General features: G+C 45.3%; 1 protein-coding gene across 5 annotated transcripts in view; it reads left to right on the top strand.

Annotated features, from left to right (window-relative positions):
• Positions 1–22,679, top strand: part of wdfy3 (WD repeat and FYVE domain containing 3) — a 104,071-nt gene that overhangs the window by 26,689 nt on the left and 54,703 nt on the right. For 4 of the 5 annotated variants that reach the window (XM_077521041.1, XM_077521040.1, XM_077521039.1 and 1 more), the window contains exons 7-15: positions 9,183–9,369; positions 9,809–9,975; positions 11,479–11,964; positions 13,229–13,339; positions 13,595–13,788; positions 15,382–15,668; positions 16,677–16,865; positions 16,998–17,081; positions 18,882–19,077. In XM_077521041.1, the coding sequence (XP_077377167.1) occupies positions 9,183–9,369; positions 9,809–9,975; positions 11,479–11,964; positions 13,229–13,339; positions 13,595–13,788; positions 15,382–15,668; positions 16,677–16,865; positions 16,998–17,081; positions 18,882–19,077 (1,901 nt within the window). The remainder of the gene's footprint in view (positions 1–9,182; positions 9,370–9,808; positions 9,976–11,478; positions 11,965–13,228; positions 13,340–13,594; positions 13,789–15,381; positions 15,669–16,676; positions 16,866–16,997; positions 17,082–18,881; positions 19,078–22,679) is intronic. The other variant, XM_077521042.1, reaches the window with a different exon arrangement.

Below are 22,679 nucleotides of genomic sequence, written 5' to 3'. Positions count from 1 at the left end.
CGGAACAGTCTACATGGGGGTGGGGGAAGGGGGATCAACATGATTATTTGATTATTAACTCATTCACTCCCAGTTTCCGTTTTGCAGCAATTAGCATTAGAATTAAGGCTGTAAATCTCTCCAATCAAGACGATTCAATACACATCTCGATACATGGGGTGCGATCCGATACAAGGATGATTCGATTTTAAAATGAAACGATTCGGTTCGGTTCAGTAGGATTACGATTCGATGTTCGATTCAGTAGGATTACTATTCAATTCGGTTCGATTCGGTGTAGCGTTCCAATGATTATTTTAAAACTCAACATTGAGTTAATTGTCAAATTAATTTACAATTATTTTGTTACTCCATTAAAGGTTTGAATATCTTGTTAAATTTAAAATTATCAAAATCTTGTAACTTTCACATTTCACATGCATCTGCCTAATAAAATACTCCACTCGTAAGTTGTAACTACTAATTAATATCTTTTTCAAAGTGCTACCTTACTACATGTAAACTAATTAACTTAAAACAATTACAATTCGATAGATAGATATATAGATAGATAGTAGGGGTGTGCCAAAAAATAGATTCATAAAAGAATCGAGATCCTCACTTATGAATCGATTCGAATCGATATTAATATCTAAAAATCGATTTTATTTAAATTAGAAATGAAGAAGAAGGGGAAAAGGCAGTTGTAGCCCACATGCTGTTTTTGTGGGAAAAGGCACTTATGATACAATCCATCCATCCATTTTCTTGACCGCTTATTCCTCACAAGGGTCGCGGGGGGTGCTGGCGCCTATCTCAGCTGGCTCTGGGCAGTAGGCGGGGTACACCCTGGACTGGTTGCCAGCCAATCGCAGGGCACACAGAGACGAACAACCACTCACACTCACAAGCACACCTAGGGACAATTCGGAGCACCCAATTAACCTGCCATGCATGTCTTTGGAATGTGGGAGGAGACCGGAGTACCCGGAGAAGACCCACGCGGGCACGGGGAGAACATGCAAACTCCACCCAGGAAGGCCGGAGCCTGGACTCGAACCGGAGTCCTCAGAACTGGGAGGCGGACGTGCTAACCACTCGTCCACCGTGCCGCCCCCTTATGATACAAAATTAATAAATGTTTAAACAAAAAAAAAAAAAAAGACACTTAAATGTCTCTTATTTGTCATTTTGTCTTGCAAAGCAGACTGGAGTAGATCATGACAATGTTGTGCATATCTGTAAATTGAAGCAGAAATCATTTGTCAAACCAATAATTTTTAATCAAAAATCATTTGAATCGAGAATCGAAAATCTATTCTGAATCGAATCGTACACCCAAAAATCGTAATCGAATCGAATTGAGACAGTCAAAGATTCCCAGCCCTAATAGATAGATAGATAGATAGATAGATAGGTAATAAGAGGCTTACAATATTTCAGTTGATTTGTAATGAATCCAGAATGTATGGCATTTTTGCTTATTTATTTGCATAACAGAAAATAAAGGACTTTATCACAGTCTTCTAATTTTCTGAGACAGTCAGATAGATAGATAGATAGATAGATTATTAATCCACACAAGCACCAAATCTGCATTCAGAGCTTCTCCCACACTTTTATACTTATTAGGACAAACAAGAAAATACCCGGGAACCCGGAGCGTATCGCCGTCGAAGCGGCTTTCCCGCAGTGTAGAGGCGGCTTCCTAGGAGCGGCGTTCCCGCAGCTTCCCCCGGAGGCATCGCGAATGTCTGTCGAATATCAAATATTCCAACCTAAAACTAACTTCACCGCAGTCTACTCTTCAGCATGAGCCCATGTTATTTTTTTACGTCCGTGCTATATCAGCATACAAATCAACTTCTGACCGTCCTCTTTCTTTTTTAAGCTTTGAGCCAGGACAGCATGGTAGTATTTTCATTTCATCCTCTTAACTCAAGAGTTATTGTTGTCATGTACACACGCTAGCCTCGGTTAGCATGTTTACAGCGAGGGAATTGAATGACGCACCCGTCCCTCGTCAGCACAGATATATATACTATTGGAGTATTAGTGTGCTTGCTGATTTGATGAGCACACGGACATCCATGTTATATGGAAGTCGACGGATGAGCGCCACTCGCCAACAGCTTTTGGAGACGCTAATGTTTTTATCATGTCCCAACTCCTGAAAGCCCTCATTCTCCACAACGCAGTATGGCTTAAGTGTTTAACAATAAATCGGGTTATTAAGGTCGTTATTATTACCTTTTATCTGGTTGTGGGCGTTTTAATCGGAAGAAGTCCTGTTTGTCTGTCCGTTGGTTTGAACACCGCGGTTCCATGCCAGCTTGTCTGTACATCTGCCGTACTCGCAGTTGACAGTCTCTGTACATGACGTTGTTCATGTAAAATTAACATCGAAAGTTACAACTGTAACTACGGTTCTATGAGTCCCGGACGACCGCCAGAAGGCGGTGCTTTAAGCACTGAATGTTCCTTTCGCGCATGCGCAGTTCGAGTAATGCATACCAAATTAGTCACCTGTGACCCCTTGGTGACCCTAGAAGGGTATAAGTTCCGGTGTCACCCAAGGTTCGTTTCCTACGGAATCTTCTCGCGTGAACACGAGGATTCCGAGCGACAGGACGCCCTGGCGGTCGTCCGGGACTCATAGAACCGTAGTTACAGTTGTAACTTTCGTTCTATTTCGTCCCTCCCGACCGCCAGAAGGCGGTGCTTTAAGCACTGAATGACTAATACCGGCGTAGTCGCGAGGGATCTCAGACACAAACCTCACTGAGAAGCCCCAGCAGGACCCAAGATCACGCCAAGCGGATGGGGAGAGGCGACATCCACGCTATAAAACCTGGAGAAGGTGCAAGGCGTCGCCCATGAGGCAGCAGCACAGATATCCTCCAGGGAAACACCCCTCAGGGCGGCCCAAGACGTGGCAACGCTCCTGGTGGAGTGACAGCGCACCCCTGACGGCAGGGGGCGGCCAGACAGCAGGTAGGAATGGCGAATGGCATCCCCGACCCAGTGAGACAAGCGCTGCTTGGAGAGAGCGGAACCCTTGGTAGGACCACCATAACAAACAAAAAGCTGGGCAGACGTACGAATGCCCGCCGTAGCGTCAATGTAACACTGCAAGGCTCTCACCGGACACAAGAGCTCCGGCCTGTCCCCGCCATCAGCAGGAGTGGGTACATAACGTTTAAGCCGTAGAGGCTGGTTAGAACGAGAGCCAGACAACACCTTGGGAATGAAGGCAGTGTTCGGCCACAGAGTGACGCCGGCGCCATCCGGGTGCCATCGCAGGCATTCAGGGCTAACCGATAAAGCGTGTAGGTCGCTGACGCGCTTGGCGGAGGCAACGGCGAGCAAGAGTGCAGTCTTGCGCGACACCCATTGAAGGTCCGCCCCCGCCAGGGGCTCGAAGGGAGGCCTGCACAGGCTGTCCAGCACCAACTGCAGATCCCACGCCGGAACCCGAGGAGCCGGGCGGGGACAAAGACGCAGAGCCCCTCTGAGGAACAAGGACACCAGCTCATGGCGCCCCACGGAGCCGCCATCAGCACCAACATGCCGGGCAGAAATAGCTGCCACATACACCTTCAGAGTCGACTGAGACCTGCCCTTATCCAGGAGGGACTGCAAGAAATCCAGGATGGTGGGGATGGAACACGAAACAGGGTCCACCCCGCGTTCTCCGCACCACGTCACAAACAACTTCCACCTGTTGGCATACTGTTGCCGAGTGGACGGTGCCCTCGCATTAAGAATGGTCCGCGTGACAGACTCTGTACAGCCGGTCAGCAGCGGTTGGGGCCCCTCAGTGGCCAAACACATACGCGAAGGCGCCGAGGGTCGGGATGCCAACCCCGACCTCCCTGTTGAGACAACAGGTCCTCCCTGTCGGGGAGACGCCACGGCTCGCCGGAGCACAGTTGACAGAGCAGGGGGAACCACGTCCGGGCCGGCCAGAAGGGGGCCATCAGCAACAGCGTGTGCCCCTCCTGAAGAACCCTCTGAAGCGTCAGCCATATCAGAGGGAGCGGCGGAAAGGCGTAGAGAAGGCACTCCGGCCACGGCTGCGCCAGTGCATCCAGACCCAGAGGGCTGGTGGCCTCGCTCAGGGAAAACCAAAGTGGGCAGTGGGTTGAGTCCTCGGAGGCAAAGAGATCGACCTCCGCCGTGCCGAAGCTGCTCCAAATCATGCGCACCACCTCTGGGTGGAGGCGCCACTCTCCCGGAGGAGGACCCCGACGGGAGAGAGAGTCCGCGAGCTGGTTCCGAACCCCCGGCAGATAGGTGGCCCGTAGACTGGCCAGACGGGGAGCAGCCCACCTGAGAAGGTGCTGGGAGGTCTCCAACAGACGGGCGGACCTGACGCCGCCCTGACGGTTTATTTGAAACACGGTCGTGGTGTTGTCCGACCGTATGAGAACATGCCGTCCACTCAGGTATGGCAAGAAGTGCATGAGTGCCAAGTACACCGCCCGAAGCTCCAGCACATTGATGTGATCGACCCTGTCGCGCACAGACCAACTTCCCTGAGCCGTCCTGTGCTGCCAGACAGCACCCCAGCCCGTGAGGCTGGCATCCGTGGTGATTGTTTCGCGGCGGGCCGGGGCCACACCCAGCGGGACTCCGCTCAATAGAAAAGCCCTCTCCCTCCAAGGTGCCAGGGCGAGGAGGCACCGACGGGACACCCTGAGCCTCCGGTGGCGGTGCCACTTGGCATCCAAGTGGAAGCCGTTCAGCCACCTCTGTAGTGGGCGCAGTGTCAGCAGACCCAATGGGACCACAGCCGTCATGGACGTCAGCTTGCCCAAAAGCCGCAAGCAGGCGACGTAAGGCAACAGCCTGCCCCCTCGAAAGAGCGCAAGGAGGCGAAGAACATCGTCGACTCGGTGAGGAGATGGGTGGGCTCTCATAACCGTGGTGTCCAACGTCACACCAATGAAGTCCGTCCGCTGAGAGGGGACCAGAGAGGACTTGGGCAAATTGACCCTGATACCCAACCGGGCCACATGAGACAGGAGATCGGAGGTGTCCTGGATCACCTGAGCCCGCGACGGCGCGCAGAGGAGCCAGTCGTCGAGGTACGGCAGCACCTTCATGCCCACAGACTGCAGGGGCGCCAGAGCAGCCTCCACAAACCGAGTGAAGACCCGCGGAGCGAGGGAGCACCGGTCTTCTTTGGGACAAGGAAGTATGTCGAGTAGAAGCCCCCGGGCTGTGCCAGGGGGTCCACGGCCTCCATCGCGTCCTTGGCCAGGAGGGCGGACAGCTCCTGGTCCAGAGCTGAGGCTTTTGCCGGGTCGGCGATGAGTCACCCTGACCCGACAGGAAGCAGGAGGCCGGCGTCAGAACTGCAGCTCGTACCCGTGGGTCAAGATGGAGACCACCCATGGGTCCGAGGCACGAGCAGGCCAGTAACTGAGCTGCTGGTGGGAAAAATGTCTGACGGCCGGCCCCAAGGCCACAGTCCCTGGCCCTCCGGCCGCTAGGGGCCCGAGAGGGACGGTGGGTGGGGCCTGCAGCCCGTGGTTGCCCTGAAGGCAAGCGGGCAGAGGAGCGAAAGTCCCCAGCGGGCCTCTGTGGGAGTCGCCGGGTGCCATAAGCCTCGGCAGGCCGGGGCTGAGGAAAGCGATGAAAAGCAGAGCGTGCCCCAGGCCTACCCTGTTGGGGAGGCAGGGTCCTATTGAGGCTGGAAAGCTGCTTCCTGGTCTTATGAGCCTTAACCGTCCTTTCCAGTGCACCCACAGCGGCAGAACCAAAAAGCTCCCCCGGCTCCACAGGAACACCACGGAGGGCCCTCCTAGAGGCCTCCGACAAGGGGGACTGCGCTAGCCACACCTGGCGGCGCGCCTGCACTAGGAAGGACATGAGTCGGCCGTGTTCCCTAGTCATGAGGGCAAAATCCTGGAGGGCTGCATCACTGAAGGACACAGCAGCCTCCACGCCGTCCGCTTGCAGGGATGTAGAGAGAGCAAGCATGAGGTAAGCCAAAGAGTTCCCAATGCGACCAGCACGTGCACCAGCGCCATAGGCCCGTGTGAGAAGGTCGTCAGTCACACGACATTGGGGTCGAGGACATCGCACAGATGGCCGAAGGGTCTCCTCCGGGGACACAATGAGGGATGGCGACAGCTGGCTCCACAGCAGGCATCCGGTCCAAGCCAACACTAGCAGCATCGTGCATCGATGCTAAATCACGGCCATCAGCCAAAGGGCGGGAGAGAGCCCCAGGATCCCTCCAGCAAGCATGCAGTTCCCGCAGATAGTCCTCAGATGCGGGGACAGAAAAGGCCGAGGAAGGGCGCCTGCGCCGGAAGAAAGCGCTCTCAGACGCCGATTGAGCCTGTGGAGGCACCTCCAAATGCAGGAGGTCCAAGGCATTGCGCAGGACAGCCCGTATAGAACCATCCCCCGCCTCACTGGACGAACTCTGAGCGGACGCTGGAGAGTTTGGTCCCAAAACCACAGACCCCGGGTCACGGTCGTCGTATTGAAAAAAGGAAGCCGAAGCTGCCAAGGAAATGGCGTCCTCCTCAGGAGGAAGCACTGGCATGGGCGGGGTGGATGGTCGCGGCATGGGCAGGGCAGGTGGTCCCGGCCCCCCCGTAAGTGTGGGAGGGTGACGGTCCTGCAGAAGAGATCTCACCTCTTCCAGTTCAGCCTGAAGGTGCCCAACCTCCGAAGCGAGTCGTCGCTGCGCCGCCCTTTTCCTGGGGGGGGCATGTACAGCAGAGGACACACCGAGACGTTTCCGGCGCCTCGGTTGGGAGGACGACAGATGACCCAGTGGACTGGGGTCACTGACACCAGGACTGCAGGCCCGGCCATCACCGGCACGGTCAGAAACAAGACACCTCGGGCAGCGATCGTCCAGGACATCGGAGGCCTCAAAGAGGATACCACAGTCCACGCAGCAACGGGAGTCCTCCATTGTGAACACAAAGAGGCCCAAACAGCGATGAGCGGGAAGCTGAGGGAAGGGGGCGCGAGCGCCACCTGCACAGCAGACCCACACCGAGCAGCCGACGGAGGGCGGGGGCAGACAGCCAGTTGTCAATAGTAGCGATAAGCTGAGGGAAGGCGCGCGAACGCCACCTGCGCAGCAGACGTACACCGAGAAGCCGACGGAGGGCCGGGGAAGACAGTTAGTCGTTAACAGTAGCGATAAGCTGAGGGAAGGCGCGCGAACGCCACCTGCGCAGCAGACGCACACGGAGCGGCCGACGGGCGGGAGGGGCAGACAGCAGTCGCGAAAGCGGCGACAAGCTGAGAGAAGGGGCGCGAACGCCACCTGTACAGCTGAAGCCAGGTGCGCACCGCAGGCGGGGCACGCACAAAAGTAAGTAAGACAAACAATCGAGCGAGAAGCGCGACGCCGTAAGCTGGGAGCGGGGACGCTGACGCTGCCCTCACCAGCAAAGGCACAAAAAGAAAAGCAACAACCAAACGGCAACACCGTCGGAGAAAGCGGCGCTAATAAACCGAGAGAAGCGCTAACGCTGCCAAAGCCAGCGGAGGAAAAAATAGGGTAAACCACGAGCCGTGGTAGCCAGGGCGCTAACGCGAGGCTAGCCACACAAAAAACTCAAAACACCGCAGTAGACGCGGAAATTAGACGGCAAAGTAGACAACAACTAGTCAATAACCTTACCCCACGGAAGGTTAGAATACGCGACCACGTCGGGTCACGAACGAAGGAAAGAAAAACACCGTCGCCGCCGCCTTTGGAGGGCGAACTACGCAGCTCCGACCGATCCGGTCACAAGGCTCCAAGCGGCGCGGTCAAGAGGATAAATACAAATCCCAATTCTTACACTCTTCGAAAATGTGTCGTATGCATACGCCACGCGAGAAGAAAAGAGGAAACGAACCTTGGGTGACACCGGAACTTATACCCTTCTAGGGTCACCAAGGGGTCACAGGTGACTAAATTGGTATGCATTACTCGAACTGCGCATGCGCGAAAGGAACATTCAGTGCTTAAAGCACCGCCTTCTGGCGGTCGGGAGGGACGAAATAGAACGCTTCCATACTTTGGACATTAAACTTGCCGGAGTACATTGTGTCCGCGTCTTCCAACACTTTCCTCCCAAAACCGAAAGCAAAAGCGCTACCTTACGTCACATAACTGCGACAAGTCTCGCGTGACTTTTTATTTTTTTCTACCCACACACAAACACCGTTTACCGGGCGAAGTTTCGCGTGACTTAGAGTCAAGGAAATGCAGATTAAACAGCTCGCTTGTGAATAATATTCTCATTCATCCAGGAGGACATTTCATTCTTAAGGCACTGAATCGATAGCAACTGGACTGTTTTGTATGTTTTATAAGACAGCCTGATTTCATATTTCAGCAACATAAAACCGATTTATGACGTCTTGATAGGGCCATCGACCGGCACAAGCTATTTTTAGACCGATACAGTCGTCCGTGTGCCGGCGCACTCGCATCGTTAAACTCAAAATCGGATTTCCGGTTCAAATCGGTTTTTGTTACACCCCTAATTAGAATATAGCTATGTTTCATCATTATTCACAAATCTGTTTAAAACAGTGGGGAAAAGAGGGTTTTGCAACATGGCCCTGGTTGATCTCTTATACTTTGCTGCCACCTGCTATGCTGGTCGTTTTTGTAATAACTACCATTGCGTCAAGCATACTCTTAAGTTCAGAGGCTGCATCAAAGCCTTCTATATGCTCTAGCATAAAAAAACATAAAAAACTGTATAAAAATGTCATTGAGAGCCAGTGTTTTAATAAATGTAATTATTTATTGTTTCAAAACTCAACTTTGTCTCCTCTGTGATGTAACTTGAAAGAAAAAGCAGATAATAATAAATTGGTAAAATAATGTGTTAAAATTAGAGGTTCAATAATAAATCGAGAAGTAATCGGTTACTAAATTCTACCTACTTTGTAGGTTGCTGCCAAGTTGGGAAATTCCATTCCACTTGCAAACTCCTTTTCCAGCCTTCGCACTCCTACATCATTTCCTTTCCTGCCCGTTTGGGAAGCAAACTATTTGTGTCTGATTTAAACATCAAATAATTTCTCTCTCTTTTGCCGCCAAGTAATAAACATTCTGAATGTCCAGCAGACTTCTTTTCTGTCTTGACTCAGCATTAGTACATAATGAGTATTACTTCCTGTTTCCTCCGCGACCCTGAATGAATTGCTCCCTCTTGTGGCCACAGAGAAGAAATGCCTGTCCACGTGCGTGCAAAACATGCAGCAGTCCGACGATCTTTCGCCGCTGGAGATCGTGGAGATGTTCGCCGGCCTGTCCTGCTTCCTCAAGGACTCCAGCGACGTGTCGCAGACGCTGCTGGACGACTTCCGCATGTGTCAGGGATACAACTTCCTGTGTAACCTCATGCTGAGGTACGGCATGGAATAAGCGGATGTCTTTTGGTTAAATCCAATGTCTTTTTTTATTTTTTTATTTTTTTTTATTTACGTGTATCGGTGTTTACTGAGTAACAAAATGGTGGTCCTCATGATCTGGTGGTCACGGATTGCACTGCATGGTTTCCAGGATGCATTTCGTCCCAGTTTGGAAAACGTATTGTGAGGCAAAGCAGACGCCATCTTCAATCTAGCATGGCTGCTGTTCGACACAAGGAAGTTTGCTGGTTTGTTATTTTTTGACATGTTTAGGACCGATTTGTAAATGCTTGTTTTCTCAATAAATGTGATGATGCAATATCATTACTGGAGATGTTATTTTGCTGCGAAAATGTCAAGTGAGGGGTGCAGAGTGAGGAAAGTTTTATGACACTTGTCAGACGCATTCAAGACGCATTTTTTGGGGGGTTCCCAGGCTGGAGCATGCCAAGGAGGACGAGTCGAGGGACGCCCTGAAGGATCTGGTCAACCTGGTGACGTGTCTGACCACCTACGGCGTGACGGAGCTGAAACCCGCCGGCCTGACCACCGGAGCGCCCTTCTTGCTGCCGGGATTTGTCCTTCCTCAGCCTTCCGGAAAAGGTAGGGTTCTCCAACACATACTTGCACTTAGCCCAAACGCAAAGTTAAGCTCGAGAATTACCTGGCTGTGGATGAATTATGAATTATTAAGATTTGAAGCCCATGTTAAGGTTTCAAATTCAAGCCTGAGTTAAAGTTTAAAATAACTTCATTTTCACTGAAGCAAGCCCCTTGGCTCTTGGGTGTTTTACTGGATTTTGCAAGGCCCACAGAATACTGTGTTCTACTGCTATAAAAACATGGAACCTACCAAAAGAAAGATAAGAGTCTCTTCTTTCATCAGTATATTTCAAAAGTATATTTGTATCTGTTTCTGTTTTGCAGCAATTAGCATTAGAATATACTTTCATCATTATTCACAAACATGTTGAAAACAGTGGGAAAATTAGCTTGTTGCAACATGGCCATGGCTGATCTCTTATACTCTGCTGCCACCTGCTGGCCGTTTTTTGTAATAACTACCAATGCTTTAAGACACCTCCTCAGGTCAGAAGCTGCATCAAAGCCTTCTGCATTTTACAACATAATTAAAAAAAACAACGTATAATTCCGTTTTTGGGAGTGAAGGACAAAGTATTAAAAAACGTATTGATACGTTTTTGGGGTTGAATGAGATGAGGGTTTCAAGGCTCTGTGAAGCTTTTATATTAGGGGTTTGAGCAAGGATTTGGGTTTTAGATTAGGGTTTGAAAAAAGTGTTGGGGTTTCAAATAGGGGTTTAGAGCCAAGATGAGGATCTGGGTTTAAATTTAGGGTTCAGATTAGAATTTGAAGTCTGTGTTAGGGATTGGGCTTTCAAATAAATGTTTGGGATTATCTCAAACAATGGCTAGGGTTTCAATGTAGGGTTTGAACCGAAAGTTAAGTTTTCAAATTAGGAATTAAAATCTGTGATAGGTTTCAAACAATGCTAGGTTTTGAATCTTGAAATTTGTCACTTTTTAGGAGACCCCAACAATGGTGCAACCCATTTTTCAACACTTAGCACTTTTACACAAGGCTAAAGAATCATTGAACAAGAATGCTTTGTTATTGTTTCATTGATTGTTTCATACATTACCTATTGCATTGAAGTGTAGGGGTGTGCAGCCAAAACCGTCACCGATTCCATCTTTCTTTTACAGTAACATGCAATTTGTTTCGTTTGCAGATACAGAGACCATGCTAATCCATTATTTATACAACTAAAAACTCTAAAATTGAATGAACTGATGGAATTTAACCGTCTCAAAATGATGTTTAAAGCACATTATGAAATTTTACCAGTTAATATACAAATTAATTAATTCATTAAGGAATGAAATAGAATATAATAGAATTGAAGATGAATAACACCTGCCTGTGTGGACTGACCAATGGAATGCATTTGTGGAAACAATAAAATAAAATAAAATTGTGACATCGGAAGTTTTGGCGGCAGCATAATGAGAATTTCTTTTCAAATGAATGTTTCAATCCAAAGTGATGTTTTTCATGCGAATGTGACGCATGCTGTCGCGGCAGGCCAGACGGTACGCAACATCCAGGCCTTCTCGGTGCTGCAGAACGCTTTCCTGCAGGCCAAGAGCGGGAGGCTGGCGTGTGCGCTGCTGGACGCGGTGGGCAGCATCTACGCCGCCGACCCGGCCAACTACTTCGTCTTGGAGTCACAGCACACGCTGTCGCAGTTCGCCGAGCGCGTGGCCCGCCTGCCCGAGGAGGCGCAGGCCAAGTACTTCCAGCTGCTGGAGTTCGTGGTCTTCAGCCTCAACTACGTGCCGTGCAAGGAGCTGTTCAGCGTCAGCGTGCTGCTCAAGGCCAGCGCCTCGCACGCCTGCAGCGTGACGGCCGTGCGCGCCCTCCTACGGATGGCTCGCCACGACCCCGTCTTCGGGGACGTGCTGCGCGAGGTGGGCCTGCTGGAGGTGCTGGTCAACCTGCTGCACAAGTACGCCGCCCTGCTCAAGGATCCAGCCGCCCAGCAGCAGCAGCAGCACAACAACGAGCAGGGTGAGAACACATTAGTGGTGCAACGATTCATCCGCAACTCACTGATTATCAAATTAATCCATCATTATTTTGGATAGTCAATTATCCACATTTTTTCTGATTTTCTGACATGTTACATCCTAAACCAGTAACCAAATCATAAAAAAATAAATATATTAGTGCATTTTCGTTGCCGTCAATTTTTAAAAATGTCCCGTTTTTGCATGAAGGGATGGAAATTAAGACATATTTTCCGAAATCTGATTAATAAACTAATAGACTCAATAACCAAAACAGTAATCAATTGTTAAAATAATCGTTAGTTGCATCCCTTGTTCGGATTTATTCCAGGGCGACAAAGGCATTTTTAGAGAAATAATCTGGATCATATGAGGGCAAAATTCACAATATTGAGAGAGAAAAAAATTTCACGGAGCTACAATTTGTGAATTTTCGATAGGCGGTTGGAATCTTATGGGGAAAATGTTGCAGTCATTTGGGTAGAAATTTTTTATTTTGTGAGGGGGGAAAAATGGAATCTTTAATCATAAATGTGATCAAAAAAAATAAATCATGAGAAATAAACAACATAAACATGCAAGAAAAAAATTCTGAATTTTATGTGGCTAAAAGCCAATTTTTTTATGATTAAAAAATCTTGTAAAAAAATGTCATCACCTTTTTTATTCTTATGAGGGGAAAAAATGAGAATCGCATGATTAAGTAAAACAGGAAATGAGGTCCTACTTGAAAAAATATCACAATAAAAAACTATAATTAAAAAAACAGTCTCATCTCACAATCCAACAAAAACTCTTATTAAAAAATAAAAAAATAAGAACAAGAAAATATAAAAGAACAAATCATAGTCTCAAAATGAAAAAAGTCTGATTCTATATGACAAAGAAAATTATAATCGTACAAAAAAGGTGTAATCTTCAGAGGTAAAAAGGTTTTAAATTTGATGAGAAAAACATTTATTTTGAGAAATAAATGTAATCATTGCAATTTTAAATCAGAATTGTAATTTTACAAGAAAAATTCATCATCGTATGAAAGTTATTTATGAGCAAAGTTGTGATCTTGTGAAAAATATTTGTTCATCTTTAGAGAGAAATACATGTAGGTAGTTTTCATTCTGTGATTATTATTCAGAAATATAGGATCCACGCCATGGGGTTGGCTACAGGAGAAAAAAAAATGTTCCAAAGTGAACTAAGAGACCAGAGCAAATTTTGATAGTTTTTGTTTGTTTGTTTGTTTGTTTTTTGTTTTTTGCGTTCAGCCGAGTACAAGAACAACACGGTGGCCGAGGAGCAGAAGCAGCTGGCCTGGCTGGTCATGGAGACGCTCACTGTGCTCCTGCAGGGCTCACACACCATGAACACCAATGCAGGTAATCTTGCTCTTTTCTTTTTAATTTTTTTTTTTTAACCAATCTGGCCCAGGTGTCACTTTTCAAAAGGTAGCACACCCATGCTTTAGAGGTGGTTAAAAGAAAAGAAATTATTATTTTTTGTTATTATGTCATCGTACTCAAGTTTATTTACCAAAATAGTTAGTGATCTGTAAATCTCTCATCAATACCTTTAATTTGATATGTGAGTTGATGTGGTTAAAAGGTTCAAGTTGATCTTTCCCTGCTATGTAGCGTTGTTCAGGGAGTTTGGGGGCGCGCGATGCGTGCACAACATCGTGAAGTACCGTCAGTGTCGCGAGCACGCGCTGCTCATCATCCAGCAGCTGGTGCTGTCGCCCAGCGGCGACGACGACATGGGAACGCTGCTGGGACTCATGCACTCTGCGCCGTCTGCCGAACTGCAGCTCAAGACCGACATACTCAGGGTGAGCGCACGTAGCACCATTTTGAAACTTTTTTTTTTTTTTTTTTAAACTTTGGCTTTAAGACCCTAAACCAGGCTTCAAACCCTAAAACTTTCTTGGAACGCTACCTTGAAGCCTTAGCCTTACTTTAACAGGCTTAAAACCTAACTTTGGAACCCCAGTCTAGGCTTGAACACCCTAAACCTGGATTGAAACCCTGCTTTCAAACCCTAACTTTGTCTCAAAAACTTACTTTGAAAACCGGCTTGAAACCCTAACCTTGGATTGGAACGCTACCATGAAACTGTAACTCCCTAACCCTCACCCTACTTTAACTCATTCGCTCCCAAAAACAAATAAATACGTTCTATTTTAAATATTATCAGTGTCCCCAAAACATATCTATACATTTTATGTTCTTTTTTATACTAGAGCATACAGAAGGATTTGATGCAGCCTCTGACCTGCAAAGAATGGTTGAAAGAATGATAGTTATTACAAAATTGGGCAGCAAGTAGGATCAAAGTGTAAGAGATCAACCAGGCCATGTTGCAAACAAGCTGATTTCCCCACAGTTCTGAACAGATTTGTGAATAATGATGAAACTTAGCTATATTCTAATGATTGATAATTAATGCGAAACGGAAACAGATACATACTTTTTTCCTGATGAAATAAGAGACTCGAATCTTTCTTTTGGTAGGTTCCATGTTTTTATAACAAAAGAACACAATATTCTGTGGGTCTTGCAAATTAAAATACAGTAAAACAGCCGGGAGCAAAGGGGATTGCTTCAGTGAAAATGGCTGGGAGTGGATGAGTTAAAAACCGTAACCCATGCTTTAAACCTCACTTTGAAACCATAGTCCAGTCTTGAACCCCTGCTTTAAAACCCCTAGCTTTGGCTCGAAAGCTTACTTTGAAAGTCTAACCCAGGTTTAAAACATTAACACTGGATTGGAATCTTACCTTGAAACTATAACTTGACTTTAAAACATTGACAGGCTTGAAAACACCCTTTGAAACCATAACACAGGCTTGAAACCCAACCTATGTTTGAAACCCGACTTTAAAATGATAACCTTGGCTTGAAACTCTACTTTAAAACCCTAAACCAGACATATAAAAAACACTGGCTTGGCACCTTACCTTCAAATCCTAACCTTACTTTAAAACCTTAACCCATGCTTTAAACCCCACTTTGAAACCATAGTCCAGGCTTGAAACCCTGCTTTGAAACCCTAACTTTGGCTCGAAAGCTTACTTTGAAACTCTTAACGCTTAAAACCATAATGGTTTGGAATTTTATTTTGAAACTGGAACTACTTTAAAACCCTGACAGGTTTGAAAGCACACTTTGAAACCATAACCCAGGCTTGAAAGTACCCAACTTTAAACCCTAACCTAGGTTTGAAAACCTACTTTAAATTTTGAAACCGACGTTAAAACCCTAACCCTGTCTTCAAACTCTCTACTTAGAAACCCTAACCTAGACTTTAAACCGAACTTTAAAACCACAACCTTGGCTTAAATCCCAACATTGAAACCCTACTTCCACTCCCCCACCGCCTTGCTAAGATGCCGTTTTTTGTTGTTGTTTTTTCCCGGCCGCAGGCGCTGCTGTCGGTGCTGCGCGAGAGCCACCGCACGCGGACGGTCTTTCGCAAGGTGGGCGGCTTCGTGTACGTGACGTCGCTGCTGGTGGCCATGGAGCGCTCCCTGTGGCCGGGTCAGGCGCCGCGCCCCGCCTGGCACCACCAGAGCCACCAGAACCAGAACCAAGTATTCGAGCTGCTGCACACCGTCTTCTGCACGCTCACCGCCGCCATGCGATACGAGCCCGCCAACTCGCACTTCTTCCGCACCGAGATCCAGTACGAAAAGCTGGCCGACGCCGTCAGGTATGAATTTTTATTTATTTTTTGCTGGCAAAAACTAGCATGTAGTGTTAATTTTATCTGCCATTTTAAAATTTAATCTATGTTGTAGTCCACATTCAATCTTCACTTGTTAGTTTATACCATAGTTAGTCAACCTCATCCAGTTTTTATTTAGTCCATTTTTAGTCGACTCTAAACCTAGCATTTTGGTTTTTATTTTAGTCCAAGAAAACGTCATTTTGTTCGTCTGGTTTTAATCAACAAAAACTGTTGGCGTTTTAGTCAGGACAATCATTTAACCCCTGTAATTTTTTCAGCAGTTTATGTTGAACATTTCGGATCTGAAACTATTTCACATTAAATTTTCTCTGATCTTTTTGATGAAAAACAACTTCACTATGACTCCATTCTATGAGCTAGTATGTTAGCCAGCATTAGTTAGCGGTTGAATTATAATAATTGTTGGAACGTTATAGCCGTTGGATTAATGTTATAACTACTATTTACTTAAAAAAAAAAAAAAAAAAAACTTTTTTAACTCCTGTCTGTCCCATGTGTTTGTGCATGTTGCACTAGCTAGCTGCAGATTTGAAAGGGGGTGTGTCACTGAGTGTCACATGATAGTGTCACCGTGACAGCTGAGCAGACAAGATTTTACAAAAACGTATCATTTTCGTCTACCTATGTTATCTTAACAGAAGATGACTCAAGAAGCACAAGAACACAACACCTATGTAACTAGGGGCGTGAAAAACAAATAAAAGGAGAGGGTGAGGAGGGGATTTTTTTTCAGAGTGCAGTTAGTGAATTGTATCAGTCAGTTACTCTCCTCGCGAGTTTTGAACTGAATGTCTTCTCTCCTTTTTGTTTAATAAATATCAAACAGGTAAATTTGACAACAATTTATTTATTTATTTTTTAACCGTTCACTTATTTTTGTTTTAGTTTTTGTTGATGAAATTAACCCTACGAGCATGGTGGCTTTTGTGGGGGGAAGAATAATCTGAACGTGTGCCCTTCACCAACCAGGCTGCTGGGCTGTTTCTCCGACACAAAGAAGCTGGGCCCTACCGCCGTCTTCCCGTCCAACTCTGAGCCCTTCCAGAGGCTTCTGGAGGAGGAGTCTGCCCCCGGTGGCGACAGCGTGTGTCCCACCCTCAGACACTGTGCCAAGCTCTTCATCTACATGTACAAGATGGCCACGGACTCCTTTGACAGGTACATAGCCGGCACGTGCGTCTTCGTCGTCGTCGGCTTTCTCTTGTACGCTACTAACTTTTCCTCTTCCTCTTCTTCTCTTTGAATTAACCCGTCTGTCCGTCTTCCCCTGCGTGTCGTTGCGTGTTCAAGTCGCGCCGAGCAGGTTCCCCCGTGCCTGACTCACGAGACCACGCTGCCCTCACCCTGGGGCACGCCCGCTCTCACCCGCAAGAGGTAGCCGCTTCTCTCTCTCTCTCTCTCTCTCCTGCTTTTTTTTCCCATGTCTTTTCTTTTTCACCCCTTTTTCGCACCCTCAGCCGCGAGGTTTGCGCCCCTAACCCTAACCCAATTCAGACCCGACTAGTTCACCGCCTCAACACGAAGTGCTTAAAACCAAGAAGAAGAGTCACGTGTGATGTCTACTTAAGTAAAAAAAAATATGTCAAATGTTGGTAATTAATTTCAAACGTGACCACTTTTCTGCCTAGATGGGCTGTTCAAAGACGTTGAAGCCAATAAGCGAGATATTTAATGACCACTCTCAAGTAAAACTATATTGTCAATGTGAATATTTGGTTCAGACCCGACTACTGCTGCTTAAGCAGGATGTCATACAGCTAGAAATTAATGTAAAATAGGAAGAGAGTGAGGAATGAATTTTGGTAATTTATTCAGATCCAACAAATTTGCCGCCAAAAGAGGCTGGTCGAAGAACTTAAAACCAAAGTAAAAACAGGATGATTGATGACCAATTTAATGCGTAATGAATTTAGTCTCCGCTCGTTTTTTAGCCTAAACAGGCTGTCCAATAAACCCCTTCAAGTTTGTAAACAATGTGATGCAATTTAAAGGGCGGGGCTTAGCGGGAGGCAAAAATACCTCAGTGACGTGTGGTTCTAACACCGGTCAGCATATTTTCACAGAAAGTTCATGTCGGAAAGGATGCGGAAAACGGCCATTTGAGTTAATATGTGAGTAAACTGATAAAAATAGAATAGAATGAACAGACAACCAGCTTTGTTTACTTCTAGCTGCACTTCGTTGCCTCCAGCGGTTGATTTTGCCTCCAGTAAACACCGTGACGCCATCGTGACGTAGGCCATGAAGGGGTCCATAGCTTGAAACCAAACTCAACATTTTGAAGGAGAGGAGAAAAAAAAAAAAAACTCCTACAAGTGTTAGTAATGAACTCTATGGAAGAGGATTAGGGCCAATAAGGAGAGAAGAAAAAAAACTGGCAGGATTCTCACTTTATTCTCAGAATTCTGACTTTAAATTGAGAATTCTGACTTTATTCTCAGAATTCTCACTTAAATTGAGAATAATAGTAGCACTAATAAAGTCAGAATTCTCACTAAAAAGTCAGACTTTAAAATGAAAATTATGACTCTATTCTCAGAATTCTCACAAAAAAAAGTCAAAATTCTCACTTTAAAATCAGAATTCGGAGGTTAAAGTCAGAAGTCTGATTTTAAAGTGCTGTAAACGTCTCTTAAGTGTTGCCAATTGATTCTGCCCTACTAGTGAGGTGCCTAAACAGGCCTGTCAATAAAGTTAGAATAAATAAAGTCTGAGATTAAAGTCATAATTCTGACTTTAATCTCATAATTCTAACTTTAAAATGAGAATAAAGTCACAATTCTCAATTTAAATTCAGACTTTAAAGTGAGAATTCTGATTTTATTCTCGGAATTCTGACTTAAAAGTGAGAATGAAGTCAGAATTCTCACTTTAAAGTCTGACTTAAGGCAAGCGCTTAAAGCAAGTCTGACTCTAAAGTGAGAATTCTGACTTTATTCTCAGAATTCTCACGAGTCATAATTATGAGATTAAAGTCAGAATTCTGAGCCAAGTAGCCAAGTAGCTTGAAATCAACAGAATCAAAAAGAGACAATTTTCCCAGTAAAATAACAATGTTTCTTGGAAATGATGGTTTATGAGTTTGCCGCCTAGACGGCCTGGTTTAATCATTATGTAAAACAACAAAATATTTCATACCGACCCGTTTTCACCGACTTTGCCGCTTGTTGGCAGGCACGGCTACCACGGTTCGTCGGGCGCCCCAACGCCGGTCAAGCTTCTGACAGAGCTGAAGCTGCACGCCTCCAACCCCGTCCATTCGGCCCCGCCCTCCTCGTCCTCGGGGGGCGACATGGTAGTCATCCACCCGGGCGCCGTGCTGGCCATGGTGGACCTGCTGCCCTCCGTCTTCTCCGAAAGCCAGCCTGAGGTGAGTGCGCTGCATTTCGCCGAGAATATTGCTCTAAACGTCTTGTAAAGTGTTGCCAATTGATTTGGCCCTACGAGTTAAGTGCCTTAAACAGGCCTGTCAAATAACTTGAAAACAAACTCAACAGGACGTGAGTGATATATGGGATAACTATTTTCATGTAAGGTTTGCCACCCAAATGGGCTGTGAAAAGGATTGCTGCATACCAATTAGGGGTGGGAATCTCTGGGTACCTCACGATACTATACGATATGCGATACAAGGCTCACGATAACTATTATCTCTGCAATATGGCGATACCGTGATTATCGATATATTGGTCAGCTAATAAATCCACGATAATCTACGATAAAACTACTCAAGACATCAACTGATGTTTTTTTGCAATGAGACAATAGTTTCTTTTTGTACCATCACTGAAACACAATATTAAAACTGGTGTCTTCTTCACAGTGAGTACTTTAGTGTTTTTTTGTTGTTGTTGTTGTTGTTGTTGTTTTTTTTTTTTTTTTTTTTTTTTTTTTTTTTTTTTTTAACTTTTATTGTCAAAACCGACAACAACATAACAATAACAATAATTGTCCTGAGATAGGGCCTTTACATACAATTGGTATCATGGAAATACAAATAATATGATAAACAACAACAAAAATTTCCTCCACATACCCAGGGTATCAATACCCTATCTAACAGTGTCCAGGATTGGTCCCCATCTTCTTTCAAAAATAGGAACCCTCATCTGAAGTTGTGCTGTCAATTGTTCCATTGAGTACAACTGTTTGATTTTTTTTAACCATTGTGCAACTGTGGGTGGTTCAGGTTTCAGCCAGTTGATGGTTATCATCTTTCTTGCAGTCATTAGGAGGAGATGAAGCAAATACTTCTGGTCATGAGACAAATTATCCAAGAATATATCCAACAAATAAATCAAAGGGTCCAGGGGGAGTGTCACTTTAAGAATATTTTCAATTTTTCACTTACTACAGTCCAGAAACCTTGTATGATGGGACAGTCCCAAAAATTGTGAGTCTGATCCCCCACAAGACCACAATTCCTCCAACATTTGTCACTAACCCCACGCTTATACACGGAGCACTTTAATGGAGTTCTAAAGAATCTTATTTTAGCTTTCCAGTCAAATTCCTTCCACGTTTGACTCCCTACACCCTTATGACAACCAGAACAGACATCTTCCCAAGTATCATCATCCAAGGTCACATTCAATTCGAATTCCCACTGTTGTTTTATGTGTTGAGTGTTATCTGATATATCCATCAGTAATTTCTTATACATGAAAGACACTTGTTTTTTCATTACACTTCCATTCTCTATCAATTGACTGAAATGCTTTTCTATATGAGTTGGTTCCCTTCTAATATATACCCAATCCTGATGTGTCATTAAATAATTCCTAATTTGTAGATACCGATAATGATCCCTTGACATTAGATTAAATTTGCTACATAATTGTGCAAAGCTTTTAATCATGTTTCCCTCAAATAATTGACTCAAAGTTCTGAGGTTATTTTCAGCCCATCCATCAAAGCCACTGTCCATTATTGATGGTAAAAACTCAAATTCCCCCTTATGGGCATGGCCCGCGAAAGAGCTACCACCCCCTTTATTTGTTTCTGTACCTGTTTCCAGACATTCAATGTATGTTTAACCCATACATTCTTGATTACAATTCGTTTCTGGCACTGCAGATTGAGAAAGGGAAGAGTTGAAAGGGAAATACCTGGTAATGAATGCTCCTCCAATGAAACCCAGTGTGACTCCGGATTCCGTATGATCCAGGCCGCCATTGCTTTTATTTGGGCAGCCCAATAATACAGTTTGATGTTGGGAAGTCCCAGCCCACCGTACTCTTTACCCAGCATCAAGATTTTAAGACGGATTCTTGGTCTCCTGTTCTGCCAGATAAATCTTGATATTAATTTGTCTAATAAGCTAAATGCAGACTGGGGTATAAAAATCGGGAGGTTTTGAAACAAAAGAGTAACCTTGGAAGAACATTCATTCTGATGCATTCAATCCTACCCAGAAGGGACAGTGGAAGTATATCCCATTTACTCAAGTCATTTTTAATTTCCTTGAAAAGTTTGTCATAATTCGATGAAAACAACTGTGTTGTCTTGGGAGTAAGATTTACACCCAGATATTTAAATCCCTGTTTTGATTGCCTAAAAGAAACAAGGCTGTCTAATTGTGGTGGCCAGTTACCCACAAGCATCAATGCTTCTGATTTATTTGTGTTAATTTTATAACCTGATACCATACTGTACTGATCCAGACTATTAAGCAAGGCTGGCACGGAAGTGAGGGGGTTCTCCAAAAATAGCAAAATATCATCAGCAAAAAGGCACAATTTATGACAGGCATCTTTTTTATCTCTTATTCCCTGTATGAGTGGATTTGATCGGATTAACTCAGCAAGGGGCTCGATGCTAAGAGCAAATAATAACGGCGAGAGGACTTCACCCTGTCTAGTCCCACGTCCTAGTGGAAAAAAATCAGAGCAGTGTCCGTTGACTCTCACGTGTGACCTGGGATTTTTATAAAACATTTGGACCCATGTAATAAACGTATCATTGAAACCCATATATTGTAATGTCTGTAGCAGAAAGTCCCAATCAACCCGATCGAATGCCTTCTCAGCATCCAGACTTAAAAACAATGATGGGGTATTCCTTTCCTGTGCTACTAATTGAAGATTTAGGGCCCTTCTAACATTATCTGCTCCATGTCTGCCTGTTATAAAACCTGTTTGATCAGCTTTTACCAATTTCTGGATATGACACTGAATTCTATCAGCAATGATGGAGGTAAGTATTTTCATATCGACACATAGGAGACTGATAGGGCGATAAGATGTACAAAGGGTTGGATCCTTTCCTTCTTTATGAATAACACAAATAATCGCTTCAGACCATGACTGAGGAGCTTCACCTGCCGATAGTACATAATTATACACCTTATGTAAAAGTGGTGTCAATTCCTTTTCAAAAGCTTTATATATTTCTCCTGGAATGCCATCCACTCCAGGGGTTTTGTTACTTTTAAGTTTCAAAATACTTTTTTTGATCTCCTCTTGTGTAATCGGGCCTGTTATCTGCTCCGCCTCCTCCTCAGTCAGTTTATCAATTTCAATCAAATTAAAGAAATTCCTTGTTTTTTCTTTCTTATCTGGGTAACTTTCCGCCTTATACAAATCCTGGTAATAAGCAGCAAATGCATTTGCAATGTCGTCGGGCTGAAGCATCATATCGCCAGAATTTGGGCATCTGATCTTATGTACTGTTCTGCTCGATTGTGCTTTACGCAGCTGAAATGCCAAGAGCCGACTGGCCCTGTTGCTAAATTCGTAATATTTTTGGTTCAAAAATCGAAGCTGCCCTTCAGCTTTATAGGTTAATAGGTCATTTAATTTCTGTCTATTCTCCTTTAACATGGTAAGTGTGTCATCTTTTTGCATTATCTGATAATCTCGCTCTAATTTACGGATTTCGTCTTCTAACTGCGTTATTTCAGCAAGTCGTTCTCTCTTTAATCTAGAGCAGATTGCAATAATGTTACCTCTCAAAACACACTTGGTTGCCTCC

This window comes from Festucalex cinctus, chromosome 5 (genome assembly GCF_051991245.1).
Source record: "Festucalex cinctus isolate MCC-2025b chromosome 5, RoL_Fcin_1.0, whole genome shotgun sequence".
Classification (NCBI taxonomy): domain Eukaryota; kingdom Metazoa; phylum Chordata; class Actinopteri; order Syngnathiformes; family Syngnathidae; genus Festucalex; species Festucalex cinctus.
Note: the sequence above shows the minus strand (reverse complement) of the source record. Positions and strands in the feature narration are given on the sequence as shown.